At 39.0% G+C, this 26,829-nt stretch overlaps 1 protein-coding gene across 13 annotated transcripts in view; it reads right to left on the minus strand.

The window, feature by feature from the left end:
- The window catches only part of THADA (THADA armadillo repeat containing), a 328,075-nt gene that overhangs the window by 111,397 nt on the left and 189,849 nt on the right, over window positions 1–26,829 (minus strand). Inside the window, exon 30 of one of the 13 annotated variants that reach the window (XM_081833478.1) lies at window positions 11,689–11,764. The exons of the other annotated variants lie outside the window; for them this stretch is intronic. Within the exon in view, the coding sequence (XP_081689604.1) occupies window positions 11,723–11,764 (42 nt within the window). The 3' untranslated portion in view covers window positions 11,689–11,722. The remainder of the gene's footprint in view (window positions 1–11,688; window positions 11,765–26,829) is intronic. 13 annotated transcript variants of the gene reach the window in all.

Genomic DNA, 26,829 nt, shown 5'->3' on the forward strand with positions numbered 1-26,829 from the left:
CCGTGAATTGTGTAAGACTGATGAATCACAGACCTATGCCCCTGAAACAAATACTACATTTTATGTTTAAAAAAAAAAAAAGAAGATAGTAGGAAGGGAAAAATGAAGGGGGGGAAATCGGAGGGGAGGACAAACCAGGAGAGACTATGGACTCTGAGAAATAAACTGAGGGTTTTAGAGGGGAGGGGGGTGGGGGGATGGGTTAGCCTGCTGATGGGTATTAAGGAGGACACATTTTGCATGGAGCACTGGGTGTTATATGCAAACAATGAATCATGGAACACTACATCAAAAACTAACGATGTAACATATGGTGATTAACATAATAAAATTTTTTTAAAAAGTGCTAGAAGAAAACAGGAAAATATTTCATAATCTTAAGGTAAAAATGGGCTTTCTAAGAATGAAACAAAGCCACACAAAAAAAAGATATATAAGTATGTCAACATAACAACTGAAATCTTTTGTATAGCAAAAATTAATAGGAATATTCAAAAGTAAAAAACAAGGGGTAAAACATTTGCTAATTCCTCTATGGAACAAACCTCTTGCAAATCGATAACAAAAATGAAAGTAATGGAATGAAATATGACAGGGGATTACAAGCTTTCTCCATTCATAGCACCCTTACACCTCAATAATTTTTTCATGGTGTCTCTAGGCCAAAAGAAATAACCTAATCGTTCCATTTACTAAGTAGTTAGGTCCAAACAACCTAGTAAGTATTTATGCCATAACAACTTAGAAACTGTTCGCAAAAATAATACACATAAGTTGAAAGAAAAAATATTTTGATTTCATTCTTTAATAACCACAATTATTTACTAATGAGATGTGTGTGCCTGTTGGATACTTCAGAACTTCCCAAGCCTCCACTACCCTCATTCCTGTTCCCCATTGATTTTCCCATGGTACTTGCTTTTTACCACAGCAACTTTCAAATACTCAACTTTGCAAAGACGTACGGCATCATCAAAAGGAGTATAGTGTGAGCTAATGTTGATAACTGTAAGTTATTTCAAGCTAGTGGTTCAAACAGTATCTCACAGATGGCAAGTGTCACTGTGCTGCTCTCAAAAATTTAAAATATCCCACAGCGCTTTGGCACACACTTTGGGAACTGCAAATATTTAGCAAGGAATATAAACAAGCAATTCACAGATGAAATACAAATAGCCAATAAACACATGAAGAAATGTTTAATTTCATTAATGGTTAAGGAAGTGCAATTAAAGCAATATTTTTTTTTAAATTGATTTGCACTGAATTTGTTTCTTTTAAGGGTAGGACCCAATTCATTACTGGGTAAAACAACAGACACTCTCTTTCATCATTGGTGGGAGTATAAATCATCACAGTCTTTTTGGGGGGTAATCAGCAGGGCCATTTTGCTGCACATACGATGTATTCTGTACAAATGGTAATCCCCGGAGCTGGACAAACCAGCAACTTGGAAGTCTGGCGGTTGCTATCAAAGTGGAAAACAGGCACTTCTTCAGTCTTGCATTCCTCACTTCTAGGAATTTATTTCACAGAAACACTTAGAGGTATGGGCAAAGATAGAGATGCCCAATGATGATCCTCAGCAGCACTGACCGGAACAGGAAAATTTCGAAACAGCCAGTACAGGACCAGTTGAAAAAAAATATGGGGTATTACTTCAAGTATCCCATCATATATGCTCAAGCTATAGAGGCATTAAAAATAAGTTATAAATTTATTTGGACTGACATGAAATTACCTCCAAGACGTACTGATAAGTGAAAAAGCAAGCTGCAAAAATAGCATGATCCTATTTTTATTGATGCCAAATTGTTAACAGTGGGGGTAGAATTTTTATATTCAATATCACATATTTCTGGAATTTAGAATGTTTTACAGTAAGAATGCATTACTTCTTTTTGACTTTTAATTTTGAAGTAATTAGAGCCTCATAACAATTGCAAAAATGGTAGAGCTGGTGTGCCTTTCACTCAGCTTCCCCCAACTGTGACATCTTACATGACTGTAGTACTGTCTCAAAGCCAGAACATGGACATTGGCACTGCTATTAACGAGACCGCACACCTGACTCAGTGTCTGCCAGTTTTGACATGTATTCATACGTGTGGGTGTGGGGGGGGGCAGTTTCACCCCATGCACAGATTTGTGTAACTACCACCACAACGAAGATACAGGACTGTCCTAGGACCACAAAGGAAGAATGCATTATTTTTGGAGTCAGAAACAATATAAGCTAAACTATACTCTTTTTATCATGTATCCCTCAACTCCATACTCAGTATGAAAATTCACACGCTACGTTACTAGCGCAGGTGGCTGGGTGGCATTTCTCACCAAGAGATAGAAATCAAAGAAAAGGAACTTTTCAAAGCATGAAAGAGAAGACGTTAGGACTTTCCCAAGGCTGCTCCTGCTCTCCTTGGACTTCAGATCTGTGCCCAGTGTGGGTGCAGAGCAGCTCAAAGGAGAGACCCACTGAGGGTAGAGAAGGCTGGCCACAGGGGGTGGGGGAGCGGGGGGTAGAGCTTGGGGGGCAATAGAATACCTGAGAGCGGCAGTCCTATCTCCAGGGCTGGCTTCCCGGCAGGGAAAGGAAATATAAAGTTATTATATTAATTTGCATTTCCCAGATTTTAGAGCAGCTGTCAAATTTGCCTTATAAAAAGAGCTGACCCATAGAAAACGGGCCTTTAGCATGCTCTCAGGCTGCTAATGCACATTACTCTGAGCTAGCTGCCCAGTGAGGGGCTTTGGGGCAGAAGGCCTTGCAAGCTGGGCTTGGGTGAGAGCCAGCCTCAGGAGTCTGTTGGCTTCCAGCACACTGTGGTAACAGAGACTCCTCTTTATGAAAAATGAAGATGGAAAAATTTTTTTCTGAGTCTTTGGGTTGCAGCTTATTTCAAAGGTCATCAAAGTAAACAAAAGGAAAAGACTGTGAATCTTTATAAGTCAAAAAGTGACAACTGTTTATATTTTCACATGGAGGAAGGAGAAAAAGGATTCCTCTAAGCCCCTAGGAATGGAGATTTGGGTGGCTCCCTCCCTCCCCGTTTGTTTGTTCATTTGCCACTCAACACCTCCCGCAGTGAATACAGGAACATCTGCTGTGTCCATTTTATGCAGAATTATAAAAGTCTCCTGGATGGCTGGGGATTCGTGGAATAATCCAGGCAGTGTCTTGAGAAGCAAAAGCCTCTGTCCCCCTTGTTGATAACTGCCTCCCACCATCCAGCTGAGTATGTGAAATGCCCAAAGCCATACACACAGGCTGCAGTAGGTCTCTCCAAATCTTTTTTTTTTTTAAAGATTTTTTTTTTTTTTATTCATGAGAGATAGAGAGGCAGAGGCAGAGGGAGAAGCAGGCTCCCTGCAGAGCAGGGAGCCCGATGCGGGACTCGATCCCAGACCCTGGGATCATGACCTGAGCTGAAGGCAGACGCTTAACCGACTGAGCCACCCAGGCGTCCCGGTCTCTCCAAATCTTGAGCCCAATTTCCAATAAGGGCAACTTTCTTCAGAGAAGGGTGATTCTGTGAGTCTAATGGAAGCAAAGGGGTCAGTGAAACCAATCCTTATGAACTTCCTCAAAAAACCCTTTTTGCTTATGAGTTTTCCTGACAATGAACTGTGGACAATTATCATGGATGAGTCTCTAAATGGATTTCATATCTGCTATTAGACATATTCCAAAATAATGAGACTAGATGGTATTAAGACAAGCATCTAAAATGTACTGTTTTTACCCGGGGCAGCGGGGGGGCTGTGTGATTTCCCCAGTCCATTATACAGATTTCATATTATTTCCACTTATCCATTAAGACTCAGCTCATTGGCCCCCTTGGTGAAGTCCTCCCTGACAATTCTAGGTAGTGCAATCTCTCCAGCCTCTCATTCCATAGTATTTATCTGAACCACTCATTTGGCACCTAAGATATGTTGCCTTGATTGCTATTTATCTTTTTGTGTAAACCATGTCGTTTTATCTCCTACAGAGCCTTACTGGAATGCAAAAGTTTGTTGATTTGATTTTAAATTTAAGGCAATTACCATGTGGGCTGAGATAAACAGTACTTTCAAGGCAATAGTTAACTCCATAGTGAAAGTAAACACCAAGACTGCTTGCAAATGGGCTGGCTTACAAAGTAAAATGACCAATGAATGCAAGTCCTCCAGGCAGAATACGTTTGTGGCCTGGGCCATCAGCCCACTCGCTATTCCTAGCCTACCAACCTGTTGTGTTATCTACATGAATTCGTCATCCCCCCAAGCTCATCTCCAGGAAACTCATGATCTTCCCTCTCAACCTACTTCAGCTCAAACACTGGTGCCTCTATGAAACCATTCTCCCAGGAACGGTTACGCTTATTTGTTGAATAACTGGCTGAACAAGACAATGGCTCTTTCTAAGTCACCATCCATAATCCATTTTGGCCAGTCCCCCTTCCCTTTATTGCCGGAAGGGTGTGAGAACCAAATTTAGGAGACGTTGTTATGGATTTTCTGCCATAAACAAGCCTTCTTGGCCAGATACGAAGCTGACAGGAAATTCCTGTTGGTGCCCTCTAGGTTCCTATTGAGGAACTAGAGTCTTCAGGCCAGTGGTTCTAAATGTGGGGTGATTTTGCCCCCGTGAGACATTTGGCAATGTCTAGAAACATTTTTTGGTTGCTATGACTGAAAGGGGGCGTGAGTAGAGGTGAGAGATGCTGCTGAACATCCTACAGTGTGCAAAGGATAGTCCCCCAAGACAAGGAATCATTCAGCCCCAAATGTCAGTAGTGCTGAGGTCGAGAAACACTGGCCTGCTGTGAGCACAGGCTTCACAGCCAGTCAAGACCTAGCAGGTGACCTCGGGGAAAATGATTTAACCTCTCTAGGCCTTTGTTTCCTCATCTATAAAAATGGAGCTAATAATACACCTCATCTCATGAGGCTCTTGTGAAGTCTAAAAGATAACTGATGTGAAAAGTACTTTGTAATTACTCCTTAAAAAACGAGGTATTGTTATTAATGGATACATGCCCATGTGTGATTTTAATTTCGCTGTGCCCTTCAGGCATTGCTAGGTGTTGGTGTAGAAAGGGAACTCACCTCAGCCCTCTCCATCCATCTGGGGCGTCCACATTCTCCCGGCTCTGCATTATTAAGTTGCTCTCTTAATTCCTCTGTGGTACTTGCTTATATTCTTTTTATTTGGCAGTTGTTTTTCTTTGGCCACTGGACTTCTGTCTCGTGCAGTATTATTCCTCAGCAATACTTTTCTTAGTGGTCTCTGATGATTTTCCCAGAAACAGTGCTTTCTGACTAATCATCTTACCACAGCTCATAATAATGACCAAGTGTATGGTGAGGATGAATTAATGATCATCCCTCAGGATAACCATTTGAGAAGTATAAGTATAGTACTTATATTATCAAGTTTGCCCTTTTTGTCATACTCTACATCTTCCACATTTGTGATTTATATCTAAGAGTAAGTTGTGCCATTCAGTGTCTCAGAAGAATAATTTGGTGACCCTTGAAGATATTAGCTCTATTAGTTATGATCCTCAAGAGGCTTATCCTTGATACTTTTTTCCAACAGAGCACGCTCCATAAATTCACATATCCAGAGAAACAATTTCCAGCTCCTCTGTCCTGCCTCAGGGAGGCACACACTTGAAAATAAGCTAAGTAAGCACATTCTTATTTTCCTAAGTATTTCCTGAATGATCCAAATGAGGTAACACTTTAACGAATATTTTAGCTTCCACCCAACTCATTTCCTGGGTGAATCTGGCCAGTCTGCTTTCAGTTTATTCAAAGGAAGCAAAGCATCTTTTCTGTGTCTATTTGTCTCACAAAATGGGTATCTGGATATTTATATAGCAAAGCCTACAGTCTTACATTGTAGTCTTATTTGTGTATGCCTATGCCTGCATGTATTTAAAATTCTATAGATTCCTGGCGTGCCTGGGTGGCTCAGTCGTTGACCATCAGCCTTTGGCTCAGGTCATGGTCCCAGGGTCCTGGGATCGAGTCCCACATCGGGCTCCCTGCTCAGCGGGAAGCATGTTTCTCCCTCTCCCACTCCCCCTGCTTGTGTTCCCTCTCTCGCTGTCTCTCTCTGTCAAATAAATAAATAAAATCTTTAAAAAAATAATAAAAAATAAAATTCTATAGATTCCTGATATTTTTTTTTTAAAAGGCTAATATAGTGGTTAGTTCCAATCTTCTTGAAATTAATGGTGAACTCTTAGTAGAATAAATCATGTCTCCATAACTGGCAGAATCTTAGCTATCATGAAAAAGATGTTTACTCAGAAACCTTTGAAATGGGAGAGGGGGAAGATTTCTCACCTGATCCAGAGGGATGCCTTTAACTTTGGAGATTAGTGGCCTTTTTATCATTAGAAGAACAAATGGAAAGGCTGAGCTCATGTTAGTATTATGAGGAAGTTGAGCAAGATGCTCACCAATAAGGGAATCTTAATTCATAAGTTGGTGGACCAGGGGCATTGTGCTTACGGTTTATAATTTACAGTCCCTGAGGAGGGACAGTCTTTAATCAAGGAGATTCATTTTCCTAGTATTATTTAAATAGGCTATTTATATAATGTGATAGACTTAAAGGCCCAACAGAGCTACTAAAACTGACATCTCTTAACTCAAATACATTAGTCTAAAGTAAGGTTTTCCAACCTCAGCACTACTGACATTTGGTGATGGGTTGTTCTTTGTTATGGGTCCTGTCCCATGCATTATAGGATGTTTACTGGTATCTCTGGCATCTACCCACTAGAGGCTGATGACATACTACCAGTTATGAAAACCAACCAGTTATCTTCAGACATTGCCAAATGTTGCCTGTGGAGTAAAACAGCTCCCAACTGAGAACCACTGCACTAGGCATTCTAATCTATAAACTTATACCATGTATCATATCTACTTTTAAGAGGTGGTACTTAGTATAATCTATGTCCTTAAGAAGCTCCTGACTCATTCATTCACTCAGTAAATATAATGTTTGTTGAAAACCCGCTTAGTCTCCTCAGGTAGAGTGAAGAGAATGTACCAAGGCCCTGGGGCAGGACAAGGCGGGGCTATTAGAGGAAGGTTCACAAGGTTACGGTTGAATGAAAGGAGGAAATCAGCCTAAGATGAGGTTGGAGAAGCAGGGCTAGTCAGGTCATTTTGGTGCTTATAAACAATTGTAAGAAGTCTGGATTTATTTAAAGTGTGATGGAAAATGACTAATGGGTTTTAAGCAGGGAATTAAGTTAATCTCATCTGTGTTTTAAAAAGGTCCTTCTGCCCTACATAAAAAAGAGGTTGAAGGGGGCAAGAATATAAGTAGAGAGGCAAATGCCATTGTCTAAGCAAAAGATGAGGGTGGCTTGGACAAGGAGAGTGGTGTACAGATGAAGAGGAGAGAAGCAGATGATACTGGTGGATTAGATGCCAAGCCAAAGAGAAGTCAGGAATCAAAACTTGATCCCCAGATTTCATCTTGAAAAACTGAGTCAATGGTAGTGCCATTTGCCGAGAACGTGAAGATCAGCAGAGGGCCAGGCTTGTGGCTTGGTCAGGGGATGGAAGAGAATTCACACTTGCTCAGATGAAAAGGCATTGTCTCCTGGCCCAAAAGGGGTTCAAGTTATGGTAAGTTCTACTCCCTAAGGGTCTATGATTTATTTGAGGAGACAGCATATGAGTATAATACTGTCACATCCTTGGTGGGAGTAGGGTCTAAAGCCAGTGGCCAAGGTGAACATTGTGTACAGTAAAACTTGCCTTGAATTGGATTCAGCACAGCCAGAGACACTAAAGAGATCATACATTTCCAACTCACATCTCACTGTTCACTCCAGGACACATGCTCACCGAAAGAAAAGGCAATATTTAATAAGCAATCTTCAAACAGCTTTTTACTCTCTTTTATTTCTTAGCTTGGTACAGATTTAGCAGGTTAGGCGGGTTCTGTGCAACTTTATTAAATAAAAGATAAAATCAATTTCACTTTTTAAAAAGCAAAATACCAACAAATGAAAACTATAGACACCAAATGTCTATAAACACATAGGGATTCAGTTAATAAAAGATCTAAGTAAGGTGGGGTGAAGCAGAGGCTCATTTTCTGAAGAACATGAGGTTTCAATAAAGAGAAAGCCACAGATAAAGAGATTTGGAATTGCATCCATATAATTGGTAGTTACCCTCCGTGACCACCTGGGTCTTCCTATTTCCTCAGGTCTCCAAAAAATTTCAGTGAAAAACAGGTGATTTAATTGTTTCAACAGAACTGAGGTACACAGGTGGGCAGGGAGGGAAGGTACCCACAATACAGTGGAGGAATGCCAATAAGAATGCATTAAGTTTATGCCCAATAGTTCTTAATATTAGAAGAAAATGAGGTCCAGAAACAAACAGACCATCAAGGTACCCAATGAAGTTCCTTACTGTCTAACTAAAACCAGAAATTAAGATTCTGTACATTTCTGTGGGAAAAAAAAGTACTGCAGTACCTCAAAAAACTAAACACTGAATTTTTAAAAATACATTATCCAGCAATTCTACTTCTGGGTATGTATTTAAAAGAACTGAAAGGAAGGTCTCAAAGAGATATTTGAGCACCCATGTTCACAGCAGCATTATTCACAACAAAAGGTGGAAGCAGGCCAAGTGTTCAATGGCCGATGGATGGATAATGGATATATAGATATACAATGGAATATTACTCAACCTTAAAAAGGAAGGAAATCCTGACTCAGGCTATAACATGGATGAATACTGAGGACACTATGCAAAGAGAAATAAGCCAGTCACAAAAAAACAAATAGCATATGATTTCACTTATACGAGGTATCAAGAGTAGTCAAACTCACAGAGACAGAAAGTAGAATGATAGTTGCCAGGGGTTGGGGGAAGGGAGAAGTAGGGAGTTGTTTACCGGGTATGAAGTTTCAATTTTCACAAAATGAAAAAGTTCTGGAGGTTACTCGCACAACAGTGTGAAGAGACTTAAGATTACTGAACTGAACACTTAAAAATGGTCAAGATGGTAAGCTCTATGTGTATATTATCACAAAAACTTAATAAATTTTTAAAAAATTCCCTATATTCAAGTCACTGATATTCAATATTATAATACTGTATTCATGTTATTTCTGGGATATGTTGTAAATTCTCTGATTAGAGAGTTCCTCATCTGTTAAAAAGCCTTGTTGGGTGAACTACACATTCACTTTCAAGTACCAGTTGGTATTGTGAGCTTGCATTAATTAGATGCTCTTAGAACCACATTTTGATTTCTTGTAATCCTTAAAAGAATTAGCATCAGGTGCTAATTAAAAATAGTCAAATCTATCCTTCGAGGCGAGCTATAAGGTAATACTAACTGCAAAGGAATGATTCTCAAGGAACAGTGAGACACTGGAACGTATGAGCAGACAGTAAGGATACGTTGTTTTGCTGCTTAGTGTCTACGGTCTGATCTTTTTCCAGTCCCTCTACTACTGTGGAGAAGGAAAAAAACCACTACCACAGATGAAATTCTGAGACAAAGTTTAATTTTTAAAAACTTTCTCCATTGCAGACTATTTTTTTTTTTTTTAAGATTTTATTTATTTATTTGAGAGAGAGAATGAGACAGAGAGCATGAGAGGGGGGAGGGTCAGAGAGAGAGGCAGACTCCCTGCTGAGCAGGGAGCCCGACGTGGGACTCGATCCAGGGACTCCAGGATCATGACCTGAGCCGAAGGCAGTCGCTTAACCAACTGAGCCACCCAGGCGCCCTCCATTGCAGACTATTTTTAAAGCATTATGCTTACCAGGGAAAATGTGGTTGGTGGTTGAGACTAGTTAGATGGTCCGTAGAGTATGCCACCTCTGTCATCTGAAGGAGGCACAAACATTTGTTTTATGTTCGCACACTTGTGAACCATCACCTCTGCTTCTCATTCAATAGTTCCTTTCTCGGCTCACAGCTGAAAACCTTCCCAACATTTTCAGCCCCGTTTCAGTACCCCCACTGCACACCACTTTTTTTAACCTGTTGATAACTTTTTTTTTCATTTACCAATGCTGAAATCTGTTTAGAACTTCACAAACTCACCAACTCAACTCAACATCAAGATTGTCTTTTCCTGCTCTTCTCCATCCCCCCAACTCTTTTTTTTTTTAAGATTTTATTTATTTATTCATGAGAGACAGAGAGAGAGAGGCAGAGGGAGAAGGAGGCTCCCAAGGAGCAAAGAGCCCGATGCGGGACTCGATCCCAGGACCCTGGGATCATGACCTGAGCCGAAGGCAGACGCTTAACCATCTGAGCCACCCAGGCGCCCGATCCCCCCAACTCTTACCCAACCTAACACCACAGGTCAGAAAACCTATTGGCTCTGGTTCTTACTTCCTTCTCTAGTTCACAATCTGGGACAAAGACACCTCTCCCAACACCACCAGGGCTCTAGATGTAAAACTGAAACAATACAACCAACCTCCCTCTACTGCCCTGGGTGAGGGCACTGTGAGGACGCCATGAAGACCCAGGGTTAGTGTGCACGGCTAACCTCGATACTTAGAAGATGTGTCATGCACAGTTATTAGTGTTATCTCTGCCCTGGTTTCCCACAACCCTTACTTCATGCCCCTTGATCTTGACCAATAAACACTGTGTTACTACACAGTTCACTCGGTCTCCTGCTTCCTCCATTCCTGCCTTTGGGCAGTCTTGCCAGTTGCCCTTTAAGCTTGGAAGGGTCTCTCCTGGCATCTGCCAAGCTACAATTTCAAATGCTTCCTCCTTACTCATGTCTGCCTGCCTGCTCTCCACATGAATGACCGGGAGGAGCACCCTTCCTAGAGTGGAACTGGTCTGGGGTACAAATAAGTGATGCAATGAAATCCAGAACACTTCTGGCCCATTAAATAGTTGAGCTTAGAAATTTCAAGATTTTCTTACTGCTCTTCATGGTCCTTCAATCTCGGTGGCAAATGCCCCACTGACGTCTAACAGCCATCACTGCCAACATAAATCTCTGTTATCTCCTCGACCCGACATAAGAATCACTCATCTCTTATATTAATTCAGCTTTGGACATTGAATCCCTCTTCTTCCACTCCCAACCCAATGGTTTCCAAACTTGCCTGATCATAAGAATCATGCGTGTGGCATGTTAACAAGGCAGATTCTGGGGTCCTTTCTCAGATCTACACACTTAAAGTTTTCATGACAGGAGACCAGGAACCTGTATTTTAAACAGTGCCCCCTCAGTAACTCTTGTGTCAGGTGAAATTGAGAAACGTCTGACAACCTGTCAGATCTTCCTGTTTGTTTTTTTTTTTGTCACTGTCCTAACAGCCAGAGGTCAGAAGACACAGTAGCCAGATGACCTAGATTATTAAGAGTTTAGTTATGAAGACTCTACCTACTCTACCCATGCTGATAATTTGACTTAAAATTAAATACTATATGATGCTGCATGCCAAATTTTCAGATTCAGATTTGTTGGTTGTATCTTGCTGGTCATACTGCAAGATTCTGGGGATGAAGTTATACTGTTTCATATTCACTCAATGCTTAATTAGTACACTATGGAGCATTTAATTGGAACTTAATTAAAACCTTACTGATTGATCAGTAAAGGCACCACCCAAATCAAAGAAAAACAAAACAAAACCCTAAAAACTCCGTATCTTAGAGCCTACCTGAGTAGCACTGAATCCTTCCCTCACCATCAGGTTAATGAGAATGAGAATGCAAACTCAGGGTTTGCCTCTTGGCCTGAAAGAGGAAGGCAATTATTTAGTGATTTGGCCAGATTTCTAGAAACTATTGTTATGCCTTGTCTGACTGCCTAGATTTCTCATAATAGAGTCAACTTCCTTTCAGGATTACTGCTTTGACCCTGTGTTCTTTCCACCGTCATGCTGGGGAGATCTCAGAGTTAATGATTTGCATCTGATAGTGCAGCATAAAAATTCGAGTGGCAGGCCTACTTTCAGGCAAGGACACACAGGAACACTTCTCAGAAACTAACAGAAGTTTCATGCTGAACAGTGCAAATGTTGAGGGGTGCTTATTTCAAAACATAAGTCTTCAAAACATGAAGGCCATTCTAGATTAAAATATAAATGAATTATATCAAACAAGAGAATGTAGGGCCCTTTCTAAAAAGTGCAAGATTACCATTTATATAATATCCAGAAAAATAAAGTTGAACGAACAATATGAAGCCAATTTAGTCAAGAAGTTAACACTGAAAACAAGTTTCAGTGGGGACGTTATCACAGCTATGTTCGGTATCACATTTTTCAAAAGGATGAATCCATTCTCTGTTCAATAAAAAGCTTCAAAGGTAAACAATGAACGGCCCGTATGATGAGATCTATCCGTGAAACTGAGCAGATTTCTAAATCAGTGCATAGACCAGGCTATTTATAAACTTGACTTCCCATCAACCTCAGCACGATGTCAACTAACAATAACAAGTTAATGTTTTCCAGTCATCTTCACTGTACCACTTGATTGCCAGCACTTGGGCCAAGGTAAACTCAACAGTAACAAAAGAGCTAACATCACAATCAAAGAGTAAGATTAATGAATACTGCATCTCTGCTTTGAAGTGAACACTGAAAATCATGCCCTTAACATACTCTTTTTTTCAGCTGCTGGACTTCAATTGTGCCTACTGGTCTATATGGAGATTTGAAGGCAGAGTTTATAAATATTCTCCCTATTTGTAATGAACCACAAGCTTCAGTCCCTGAGGAACTTTTTAAAGTGAAGAACATCCTCTCCATAAAATTATGAAGTGTATAACTCCCTCAAATTATCACACACAATTCCTAAACCTGACCACCGTTCCTAATTAAGGTTTTTTTTTTTTTAACTGAAATACAACTTCAAAGTGCCAAGTCTGAAGTGTAAAGCTTAATGAATTTTTATATCTACTTAATTATAGTTTTTACTTATAATAACATAACTCAACAAATGATTCATTATATAAGATTATTATAAATAATCACATTTGTTCTAAAAAGTCCCTTATAACATTCCTTTGCATTGGTGGTTAAATGGTAGAATTCCCACCTCCCACACTGAATTAAATGTTAAGAGCAGATACTGAGTGTTCATAATACAACAAATAGCAGCACTCACTTTTTGTGGAGGGGGGGAGAACCTTTAGAAGTATAAATAATTTGCCTCTTTATATTAAAAAATATACAGTAAAAAATGGTCTTACAAAAATGTAGACAAAAAAAGAAAAACCAAAATATGTACCTTTTGCTACAAAGAAGAAATATCATTGACTCTGATTTTCAAACTCTGATTCTTTTTTTAACTCAACCCTGAACACATCAACCCTTCAGTAAACAAAACGAATTAAACCTTTACAGTTTTTCCAACTAAAACTGTTTTACTGACTGTGGACCAAATCACTTCAGTCTGTTTTCCAAACCTCCACAATTTTTTGGTCACTTAATTGCTAAAAAAGTCCACTATCATTCCCTTTCCTGGTACGCTAAGAAATCACTTGTCATTTTAGCAGCTATGTTTATGTGCTAACTCTCCCCATTGTTGAAATATCTACCACCCAAGCTAGTGATGGATTATAAAACCCAGGCCCAGGATATACAACTCATCCTGGATTTCTGATGGTTGAGATAACTCATCCCTAGGTGTTAGGTTTTTGTCACCACTCATCCAAACACACTCTCCCATCTTCTAACTGCCTGTTGTCACCTCCTCATGATAAAAACTTCTTCCTTGGTAGGCTACAACGGCAATGTGCTCAGTTAAACAAAAGTGTACTTATCAGTGGCAAATATCTAAGAAATAGCAACACTTCCTGGATACAAAGTAACTGGGAAAAGACCAGTCTGAATGCGCGAAAAATCTTTGAAAGCAACAACAGTTTTTAAAGAGTTGCTGGTCTATTATTCAATATGGTCAGTAACATGAACTACACTAAACACAAGTAACTGTCAAGTAGTATATCTGTTAAGCTGAACCTGAATAAATAAATTCAGAAGATTAATTTGTAATGGACATTCACGGAGAAAAGTAAATTGTGTGCAGTCTTCATGTCAGAATTACAAAAAACAAAACTCTACAACAGTAAAATCCAAATTAATGAGATTTCCTCTATAATCCAGAAAAGTCTCACTCTTTTTAATGAATAACGTGAGAGTTGGTGTGGCCATTAAACCTGGAGTTCCAAAGTCAGGAGTTTCTAACCTCTCTGAGAACTTTGCATTGCAGGTGTGAAGGTCCTCAATCTCCACCAAATCAATACAGCTGACAGAGGGAAGCTTCCCTGTTCTGCTGTACAGCATTTCTATGTTCCATATCACCAACAAAAAAAAGGCCATCCAAACTCTACCTCAAAGTCGTAGAAAGTTCAGCCTCCAATGTGACAATGTGATGAGTAGAGCATTAGTCTAATAAGTGTTTAAAATCTTTAGATTATCCCAGAAACACTTGTTTCCAATGCTACCGATAGGAAAATATAGAGGAAAAGAGGAAACACTTTCCTACCCTTTGGATTTTTGAAAAACAACATTAATCTAGTTCATTTATTCAACAAACCTTTATTGAGGGTTTAAGGTCAAATGCAATGGAAGTGTACGAGATAACCGTGACATGTTTTCATGGTTATTCAAAGTACATTATACGGGGCACCTGGGTGGCTCAGACGGTTGGGCGTCTGCCTTCGGCTCAGGTCATGATCCCAGGGTCCTGGGATCGAGTCCCGCATTGGGCTCTTTGCTTGGCAGGGAGCCTGCTTCTCCCTCTCCCTCTGCCTGCCACTCCCCCTGCTTGTACTCTCTCTCTAATAAAAAATAAAAAATCTTAAAAAAAAAAATAAAGTACATTATACAATGTATAGTTTAAATCACAGATGGTGATTCAAAGATTAAAACAAAAAGCCCAACATTTTTAGTATCCCTATGAAAACTGTGACCTTTACAATACTAATAGAACCTTTACAATATACCTTTCATATATACGAGGGTCTGTTTCTCCATTTTGTCCTCTGATCTTTCTTTCTAATGATGAGTTAGTACCATACTTTTCATTAATGTAGAATGATTATAAATATTAATGTACCTTTATATTGTGTTTTAGGGATTTGATGTGCAAGTTGATCTTTTTAAAAAAATTTTTTTTCTAGACACGAAAGCCCTCAATAAAATGTTAGCAAGTCAAATCCAGTAATTAACAAAAAGGATAATACATCAAGAAGAAACGGGGTTTATCTCGGCAATGCAAGGTTGGTTCAACATTCGAAAATTAATGTAATTTGCCATATCAACCCATTAAAAAAAATCTGATTCTCTCAATGGATGCAGTAAAAGCATTTGACAAAGTTCAACATCTATTCCTGATAAAAATTCTCAGTAAAGTAGAAATAGAAGGAAATTCCTTAACTTGGTAAAGCACATCTAGGAAAAACTTATAGTTAATATCCTATGTGATGATGATAGGCTGAATGCTTTCCCCCCTTGGTTGGGAAAAAGTAAAAATGTCCATTCTCACTACTTCTACTCAACATTATACTGGAGGTCCTAGCCAATTCAGTAAGGCAAAAAAAATATAAAGCATGCCAACTGGAAAGAAAGAAAGAAAATTGTCTTATTCACAGATGACATGATTATCAATGCAGTAAAACACTAAAGAATCTATTTTAAAGAGATATAAAACTAGCAGGTTTAGCAAGGTCTCGGAATATGAGGTCAATATATGAAAATTATATTTTCTAAAGACCAGCAATGAACATTTAGAATTTGAAATTTTCAAAAGTTATCATTTTTAATAGTATCAAAAACATGAAATATTTTGGGGTAAACCTCAGAAAATACGTGTTAAGATGCATTATCCAAATATTGTGTAGGCCTGTATTTAGTAAACTTGTCTGTAAGGGGCCAGAGAGTAAATATAACAGGCTTTATGGGTCATACGGTCTCTGTTATAACCACTCAACTCTGGCATATTATAAAAGCAACCATAGAAAATATGTAAACAAATGGGCATGGCTTTATTTAGGAAAGAGGAGGCAGGATGGATTTCTCCTTTTTTTGCTACTGATTAAAGGTCTCAGACTTAGTGAAGTTACTTGTGAACTTGTAGGCTTTTGTGGGGTGGAGACAAAAATAATTTCTCTCTGGGGCACCTGGCTGGCTCAGTTGGTAGAGCCTCTGAGTCTTGAGCTCAGGGTCGTGAGTGCAAGCCCCACATTGGGCATGCAGCCTACTTTAAAAAAAGATAATAATAATTTCTCTCTAGTGGAACAGATGACCCCAGAGATTTATGATCTGCTGGACATTAAACTGTCTTATATCTAATTTAGCAATGTTATCCTAACACTCTGTTAAATTGCCTATAAATGCCCTAGTTTGTCAGATGCTCTTTGAACTGATCATATATCTTTCTGGTCCCCTGATTAATTAATGAGTTAAATAACATATTTTACACATGATTATTTTATATTTGCCTGCAAGTGATGATTTTACCTTCATGAAAATTATACTTTAACAATGTCAATTCTGCCTTAAGTTGTTCTAAAGATTCAATGTAATCCCAATCAAAAAACATTTTGCCTATTCTCTTACTATTTGGTCTTTCATATGAATTTAACTGTATTGTCAAGTGAAAATTTTATTGGAAATGCATTAAACCCATGTTTAAATTTGGAGAAAACTAACATCTCTGTGATACTCAGGCCTATCAAATACATACAATATCCTTGGGGAAAACTCAAGAGATTCAACAGAAAAGATATTAACAGAGGATCTTTACAAATGATATTATTATTATTATTTTTAAAGATTTTATTTATTTATTTGACAGAAAGAGACATAGCGAGAGAGGGAACACAAGCAGGGGGAGTGGGAGAGGAGAAGCAGGCTTCCCGTGGAGCAGGGAGCCCGGTGCAGGGCTCGATCCCAGGACCCTGGGATCATGACCTGAGCTGAAGGCAGATGCTTAACAACTGAGCCACCCAGGTGCCCCTACAAATGATATTACAAATGAGAGGTAGGTGACTGAGTGTAGTTTGGGATAGAACCTACAGAAGTATCGGCTCTGAAAAACCCTGGATCTGCTACTTGCTAGCAGTGTGACCCTGAATAAGTTACTTAACTTCTCTGAGCTTCAGTTTCTCATTGTAAAAGAGCACTCACTTTCTAGCATCATTATGAGGAGTTAATAAATAAATATATGTAAGTACATAAAACAGTGTTGACACAGACTAAGTACAATATAAGTAATGCCAAACAGTATTATTACAAAGTGCATATGTGGAAATCAATCACTTTCAAAAGTAAAAACAGCACAAGTCAGAAGATAAAACATAAGAAAAGTACTCCAGATAACAATCATAAGAAATATAAAAATAGAACACAAACTCTACATGAAAAAAGCTTTAAAATATGAGGCTAGTGAGGAACATAAAAGACAAATGAATGGAGGGCATGCCGTGTTGTGAAACAGGACAGTAGCATAATAAAGATGTATGTATAGTTAATAATGTGATGTATAAATCTAATGTGATCCCGGGGTGCCTGGGTGGCTCAGATGGTTAAGCGTCTGCCTTCGGCTCAGGTCATGATCCCGGGATCCTGGGATCGAGTCCCGCGTCGGGTTCCCTGCTCCGCGGGGAGCCTGCTTCTCCCTCTGCCTCTCTCTCTCTCATGAATAAATAAATAAAATCTTTAAAAAAAAAATCTAATGTGATCCCAGTAAAAAATAAAAATAATCAACAGAATGGAAGATGGGGGAATTAGACAAGCTGACTTAAAGTTCATAGGGTACTGGAAAAGTAATGAATGGGAATTAGTCTCCAACATACTGTAAGACATGTTATATAGAGCTACTATGGGCAACTGATGCATAAGGGGACAAACTGTTCAATGGAACAGACTAAAAATCTAGAAAATAAAAGCAGCTGCATCCTGAAATTTAGCATATGACAAAGACAGCTTTTCTGTCAGGAGAGATAAGAGGTACTTTTTAACAAAAAAAAACCAAACCAAAAAAACCAAAAAACCAAACCAAAACAAAACCCCGTACAATAGCTCATTTATTTTTTTATTCTCCTCAGTGACATTAAGTAATTCGCATGACAGTATTTTTAAACTTATAGCTATAAATGACACCATTTATTAAGAAACTATATCATGACAGCCACTATACTGGGAATTTGTACATACAACATCTCTACTCTTTATGCCAACCTTGCAAATTATGTGTTATCATTATTTTAACCAATGGTTAAGCTTCAGTTTAGAATTTAAGTGATCTGCCCAAGGCCAAATATCTAGAAAATGGGGGAGAGAGTATGTTAAACCCAGGTCTGCCTAGATCCAAAACCTCCTTCCATATACCATCCTCTCTCCACAAAATAATCCAGCATGTCAATGAGACTCTAAGAACCGGGCAATAAAAATAGTGCATGGGGCCATCTGGGGTGGCTAGGTCGGCTAAGCATCTGACTCTTGATCTCAGCTCAGGCCTTGAACTCAGGGTCATGAGTTCAAGCACCACGTTGGGCTCTATGCTGGGCATGGAGCCTACTTAATAATAATAATAAAAAAAACACACGAGATTACAACTCTACATACCAACTAGGAATGAAGTAACTAAGAAAACACAGTATCTTCTCTTTATGCTTTTTAGTTTTAAGATGGTAAACACACTGGGGTCTGTGTCTATTTATCCTCTATCATGGACACCTGGCACTTCAGTCATTGGAAGACATCCAAGGTGAATCCACCGTATAGCTCATTCTTTCCGATAAAGAAGAGAGTTAAAGTGAAGCTAGAGTGAGCGTCAACAGAATCTGACACTGAGGAAAATGTTGTAACTGTTTTCGTTTTCTATGTACCAGGTCCCAATGTGGGAAACTGGAAATCTGTATGCCAAAAGAATATATTTTGACTTCCCTCTGCTGGGCATAAACCTCTTGAACTTCTGTCTATTTTTGGGAATTGAGGTATCCCTTTAATCCTGTTACAGAACTGCTGACGGCAGTAAGACAGCAAAGGAAAATCGGCACAGGGCCTGTGCCAGGAAGGTCTCCAAGAACAAGGATGAAACAAAGCACAAGCAAGCAAAAGCATTTTGCAAGAGTTTTGTGAAATCGGTGTCAGTGTTCACAACCCAACAAGAGAAACACCACCCAACTGCAAGCCATTTCAGACTCAAAAGGGCCCCTGACGCTGGATGGACGTTGTGAAACTCCCAGAGCCAATATTTACAGCAGGGTTAAAGTTGTACTTGCAGAAAACAGAACAGCCCTTCGCTCAGCCTGTCCTCTCCGAGGACTCTACACATAACCAGCAATGTTCTCTTCTGCTTTACTTGCTGTGTATAAAGATACAGTTCAGCGAGTGCAGAGCTTCTGTTTAGACTCTCAGGGACACAGACCCTGCTGTGTACACTCCTGAAGACCCCCGCCTTTTAAAAAAAGATCCTTCTGATGATGGTTTGTTTTCTACACACAGCGGAAACAGTTGAGCCGACTTTTTTTTTCTTTTTTTAAATGAAAACCACCTCATCTTCAAAAACGGTCTCCAGTTAGCTCAATTCATTTTCAAAGTTGTCTATGATTCTACAGCTGAATGAATACACACAGAACTAATGTCCCTTTCCCCAAAATGAATTTGGTGTTAGGATTTACTAGGATGCCCCCAGTCAATGACAAAGATCCATACTCTAAACATTCAGTCTCAGTTACATGTTAAATTAATGAAGCCTAATTTTATCCCACTTAGAAGCAAAATAACTAACACCTGCTTGGAGTCAACAGTGAGGATTCTGACCGAGGCCCAAATACCACACTCCAATGAAGTCTGATGTCAATAATTATTGACATCTAGCACAGAGGCTCTGGCGATCTAGATGCACACAGCACGCTTACCTCTACCCATCACTATGCTCTGTGAGAAAAGCTGTTCTTCCAAGTGAGAGGACTAGAAAGGGGATGTACTACAGTGAGTTTTATTTATTTTTAAAGATTTTATTTATTTGACAGAGAGAGTGAGCACAAGCAAGGGGAGTGGAAGAGGGAGAAGCAGACTCCCCGCCGAGCAGGGAGCCCAATGCGGGGCTCAATCCCAGGACCTTGGGATCATGACCCGAGTGAGCCAAAGGCAGACACTTACCCGACCGAGCCACCCAGGTGCCCCAACAGTGCGTTTTAGATGGAACAAAATTCCTGTCCATCCTCACCCAATTCCCCCATTGTCACCATCTTACATTACCATGGTACATTTGTCACAACTAAGAAAGTAAGTGGTATATTACTGTTAACTAAACTCCACACACTTTAATCAGATTTCACTAGTCTACAGCTTATGCCCCCTTTTTGTTCCAGGATCCCATCCAGGTACCACATATCTCCTTAGGCTCCTCTGGTCTGTAGCAGCTTCTCAGACTTCTTCCTTGTTTTTGATGATCTGAACAGTTTTGAGGAGTACTGGTCAGATATTTTATAAAAAGTCCTCAATTTTTTTTTCTTGGATTAGATGAGGATTACAGGTTTTTGGGAGGAAGACTACATGGGTGACATGCCTTTCTCCTCACATCATAAAAGGGCACATTACATGCAATCAACATGACTTATCACTGTTGAAGTTAGCCTTGATCACATAGCTTAGAGGTGGTGTTTGCTAGATTTCTCCACCATGGAGTTATTTTCCTCACCTCCCTCTTTCTGTCTGTGGAAGCAAGTCACAGCATACAGCTCACACTCAAGGGATGAGGGAAGGGAAGTTAAGCTTCACTTTCTGGAGGAGGGGCTGTGGGGAGAGCAGCTACATAAAATTATTTGGAATTCTTCTGCACGGGAGATTTGTCTCTTCTCCCCCATTTATTTATTTGTATCAGTTATGGATATTTATTTTACACTTTGGGTTATAGGCCCACTACAAAATCCTGGAAAACCCTTATTTGAACTAGTCCTTCTTAAACTTTAATGAGCATACGAGTTGAAGTGGGGATCTCCTGAAAACGAAGAGTCTGATTTGGCCTGGTCTGGGGCTTGGCCATGCCCATGCGGCCCATCTGGCACTACCCTTGAATGACAAGGCTCTCTAGCCTGGGCTTGACCTCCGGGAATGAGTGCTCACTACACTCCACAGCACCCTGTTCCACCTTTGAAAGTTCAACCAGGGATGAAAAAGTAAAATGAAAATGTGTCAGTCCTCAAATCTATACCCAAACAATGAAAAATATTCATTTCAATACCAACTCTGAGGCGGACTTTTTGGTGTCCTTTTTGTTTTTGTTTTACACTAAATTGTAAATGTTTTTAGGCCTCCAATACATATACACACACACAGAGGCCACTTCTACCTTCTCTGTATGAATTTAAAAATGACTAGACTTGTTGTGACCGATGTGGTGATAGCTGAGATTTAACCTCTGAAATGGACAGACACCTGGAAGCTGTGCATCTCTACTCACTCTGTACTCTCCTTCAGGAGGGAAAAAAAGTAAACATTAGAGAAACCACAAATAAGGAAAAGCTAGGACAAAGGGAGATTAAGAAAGTAAGTCATACATTCAGCCTAAACAGATGAAGTGAGCCTTTAAGACACATTTGCAAAACAGTGTGGTCCTCCTTCTTTCTCTAATGAGGCTGAGGAGTCTGGAGGAGTGGGGTGCATGAGCAAGAGCCTCAGCACTGCTTAGAGATTATACAGTGAAGGGTACTGGTACTGATTTTCTTCAGAAATCCACCTCCTGGTACCTTTTGATTCAGTGGTCATGGATTATATGACATCTGTAATTCACAATCAGGGTTTCCTTCGAAGAACATGGACTCGAATTTCTAGCATCTTAATTTTGAATGCATACACACACACACACACACACATACACATATGAGCATATGTTCAATCATAAATTTTAAAACAAATTACTGCCTTGCATCTCTGTTCTCTAAATACACATCTGAAAATCAAACCTGATGGCTGAATTTTCTCTCAAATAGATTGATCGATGATCAATGAATACTGCTTCTCAGTATGAAAAGAATAGTTTGCTAACTGGACTAGGAAGTGTCTCACATACTTGAAAAAAATCAATTATAAAATGAGAAATTGCATTTCAGAAACAATGTGTTAGATATAAAAATTACTATATATCCTGTAATAGAAGAAAGGAAAGGCATAAAGTCTATTTGCTATAAACTGACTTAAACTTGGAATAAAACCTGTCTTACCATCTACATGAAATAAAGATACTTTTTAAAGGCTTAAGTGGTGAATAAGGAAAAAAAGTCAAAAAGCACATTTAAGACGTTAATTATACTGATTTCTTTGAAGATTAACAAAGGTGATGGAATTTTCTGGCACTTATAAATTCTTCAAAGTCACAATTTAAAAAACCCATTAAATCCACCTGATACAAAAAAATAACCAAACAACTTTAGAGCTTTTTTTGGAAATGTAATTCTCAGAAAGTTAATTAAAGATATCCCCCTCACCAGAAAGTTTACTTTAAGATTAACAAGGCATCTCAAATAGGAGACTAACCAAGATCCTAAAGAAAATAGAGGATTACCTATTCAGTTATGAACATGGGTACAAATTAAAATCTGATACCTGTATATACCTAACAACTCCTCCAGAGTGCCATTAATTCAAGTATATAACATACATCCCCTTCATTAATAAAGAAGAAAAGTGGAGGATAAAGCAGGAAGACAACAGTCTACCTCGTTTAGCTAAACAAACAAACAAACAAAAACCACACATGTAGATTTAGACTTGCTAGGAATCTAGCAGCAGACTGCAGCAGACTACACTCAAGAGAGATCCGAGAATTCACCCGTGCAGAGGGATCCCAGAACTCATCTGCACACAGAGGCTATGACTAAGGAGACTTTAGAACAGTTTCAGAAGACCCCCTTCTTGCCCTAAAAAACATTCTTCCCTGCTCTCTCCTGGAGACATTAGATCTGGCCATTAGAGTCACTCCATTTTATCTCACTTTTAGTTTTTACAACTATCCCCCCAAAACTATTTGTTTCTCCATTTTACAGAGTAGAAAACAAAGGCTGAGAAATCTAAGCTGTCAGTGGAACTGGGACTTGAACCCAGATAATTTTAATTCCAGAGCCTTCTCCCTCAATAACTATTACATTAAACAGAACTACTAATTTGGAAAGGAAAGACAAATGAAGCACAAGAGCAAAGATTAAACCTAATAATCTAAGAGCAAAAGTTCGAGTATGGGACATGGAGGAAGGGGTTCGGGGTAGCTAGGGAGTCAGCACTCCACTAGGAGCTGGATGCATACATAATTTTGTTGAATAAATGCATTATATTATCTGAGGGTCTAGTGGAGCACAGGAATAAACAAAGCAAAGAAATAAAAGCATTTATATGAACAACTATATGGCAACAAATTGAACAACCTAGAAGATATAGATAAATTCCTAGAAACATGCCTAGAAACCCACCAAGACCGAATCAGGAAGCAGAAAATCTGAACAGATCAATAATGAGTAAGGAGATTGAATAAGTAATCAAAAAACCTCCCAACAAAGAAAAGCCCAGGACAGATAGTTTTACTGGTGAATTCTACCAAGCATTTAAAAAAGAATTAATGCCAATCCTTCCCAAACTCTTCCTAAAAATTGAAGAGGAGGAAACACTACCAAACTCATTTTACAAGGTCAGCATTACTCTGATACCAAAGCCAGATAAGAACACTACAAGAAAACTGCGGGCCAACATCCCTGGCATAGATGTAAAACTATTCAACAAAATACTAGCAAGCCAAATTCAACAGCACATTAAAAAGATTTACACCATAATCAAGGGGGATTCATCCCTCAGATGCAAGGATGGCTCAATATATGCAAATCATCAATATGATACATCACATTAATAGAATGGAAGATAAAAATCATATGATCATCTTGATAGACACAGAAAAAACATCTGACAAAATTCAATATCCATTCATGACAAAAATGCTCAACAAACTGGATTCAGAATGAACATATCTCAACATTAAAAAGCCCACATATGACAAGCCCATAGCTAACATCATGCACAAAGTAAAAGGTTGAAAGTTTTTCCTTTAAGATTAGGAATAATACAAGGGTGCCAACTCAGCACTCCTATTCAATGTAGTACTAGAAGTCCCAGCTAGAGCAATCAGGCAAGAAAAAGAAATAAAAGGCATCTGAATTGGAAAAGAAGTAAAATTGTCTCTATTTGCAGATGACATGATCTTATGCATAGACAATCCTAAAGATTTTGCTAAAAAACTACTAGAACTTAAAATGAATCCAGTAAAGTTTCAAGATACAAGATCAACATACAAAAATTGGTTGGATTTCTCTCCACTTACAATGAATTATCTGAAAAAGAAATAAAGAGAACGACCCTCTTTACAATAGCATCAAGAACAATGAAAATGTTTAAGAATAAACTTAACTAAGGAGACAAAAGGTCTGTACACTGAAAACTATAAGGCACCGATGAAAGAAATGGAAGATGATACAAATGGATGGAAAGATATCCTGTGTTCATAGATTGGAAGAATTAGTATTGTTAAAAGTCATTAATTAATATTGTTAAAAGCCCAAAGCCATCTATAGATTCAACACAATCCCTCAAGATTCTAATAGAAATAGAAATAGAAAAAATAATCCTAAAATTTGTAGAGCCACAAAAGACCCCGAATAGTCAAAGCAATCCTGAGAAAGAAGAGCAAAGCTGTAGACACTTTGTAACACTTGTTACAAAGCTACAGTAATCAAAACAGTATGGTGCAGGGGTGCCTGGATGGCTCAGTCGTTAAACGTCTGCCTTCGGCTCAGGTCATGATCCCAGGTCCTGGGATCGAGCCCTGCATCGGGGCTCCCTGCTCAGCGGGAAGCCTGCTTCTCCCTCTCCCACTCCCCCTGCTTGTGCTCCCTCTCTTGTTGTGTCTCTCTCTATCAAATAAATACATAAATAATCCTAAAAAAAAATTTAAAAATAAGCCTGGCTGGCTCAGTCAGTAGAGTGTGCTCCTCTTGATCTCAAGGTTGTGAGTTCAAGCCCTATGCCGGGTGTAGAGATTACTTTTAAAAATTAAATTAAATTAAAATAAAAAATAGAACTATATATGATCTAGAAATTCCGCTTCTGGGAATATATCTGAAGGAAATGCAAACACTATCTTGAAGACATATCTGCACTCTCGTGTTCACTGCAGCATTATTTACAATAGCTAAGACATGGAAACAACCTAAGTGTCCACTGACGGATGAATGGATAAAGAAAATGTGCCATACACACATGCACATGCACACACACGAATATTATTCAGCCACAAAAAAGAAGAAAACTCTGCCATTTGCAAAACATGGACGGATCTTGAGGGCATTAAGAGAAGTAAGATAACTCAGACAGGGAAAGGCAAATACTGTATTTATTTATATGTGGAATCTAAAAAAACCCAAACTCACAGAAATAGAGAGCAAGAGTGGTGGTTGCAGGATGGGGTGGGGGGGGGAATAGGTAAAGGTGGTCAAAGGGTACAAACTTCCAGTTATAATACGAATATGGTCTGCAGATGTAAGAGCATGGTGACTATAGTTAACAATACTGTATTGTATTGTATATTTAAAAGTTGCTAAGACAGTAGAACTTAAAAGTTCTCACCACAAAAACAAAATTGTAATTATGTGAGGTGACAGATGTGCTAACTAACCTTAATGTGGTAATTATTTTGCAATATATACATATATCAAACTACTATGTTGTACACAAACTTATACAATGTTATATGTCAATTGTATCTTAATAAAGCTGGAAAAAAAAGCATGTATATAAGAGATGGACTAACTTTTTCTTCTTACCAATTTAGACAGGAAAAACTCTGTGGATAACTTTGGTGGAATTCACTATCCAAAGGTAGTTTTCCAGAATCATAAGACATATGGGAAATGGATGTTAGTGAATGTGTATTTCAATAGAATCAGGAATTCAACAGCGGTGAATGGGTTTCTTGATAAAACGGGGAAAAGAATACTGCTGCCCATATGTTTGCTCTAAGGAGTATCATGAGCTTGATTCTGTATTCTTACTAATTCTTTATATTTTGATGTCAAAATGTATAATTAACTTAATAGGGTGACTGATAAATTAACTATGCAAAAGTTAGAAGAAAAAAAAAAGATTTACCAAAACATTCAGAACATTCACATTCTCTTGATGTGAAGAGAAGGCACAGAAAGTTCTTGTTATTGACAGTAGCAAGAGAAATTCGATTAAGATTTAATTTGCTTATTTTTTTCAACCATTGCCTTTAATAATAAAACAGAAAGTAAGGCTTCATTTTAATATCTGTAGCTATCCTTTTTTTTTTTTTTTTTTTTAAGAGAGGGAGAGAGAGGGGTTGGGGGGGCAGAAGGAGAGGGACAGAGAGAATCTTTCTTAAGCAGGCTCCATGCCCAGCGTGGACCCTGACAAAGAGCTCAATCCCACCAGCCTGAAATCACGACCTGAGCTGAAATCAGGAGTCAGACGTTTAAGTGACTGAGCCACCCAGGCCCCTGTAGCTATACTTTATTTATTTATTAGATTTTATTTACTTATTTGCCAGAGAGAGAGAGAGAGCAAGAGAGCTTAAGAATACAAGCAGGGGGAGCGGCAGGCAGAAGGAGAAGCAGGCTTCCCGCTGAGCAGGGAGCCCGATGTGGGACTTGACCCCAGGACCCTGGGATCATGACCTGAGCCAAAGGCAGAGGCTTAACTGACTGAGCCACCCAGGCGTCCCTGTAGCTATACTTTTAGACAAAGAAGCACACAGAAGAATTCTGACAATTTCTTTTTTTT

This window comes from Leptonychotes weddellii, chromosome 10 (genome assembly GCF_054177405.1).
Source record: "Leptonychotes weddellii isolate Sample4059 chromosome 10, ASM5417740v2, whole genome shotgun sequence".
NCBI lineage: Eukaryota > Metazoa > Chordata > Mammalia > Carnivora > Phocidae > Leptonychotes > Leptonychotes weddellii.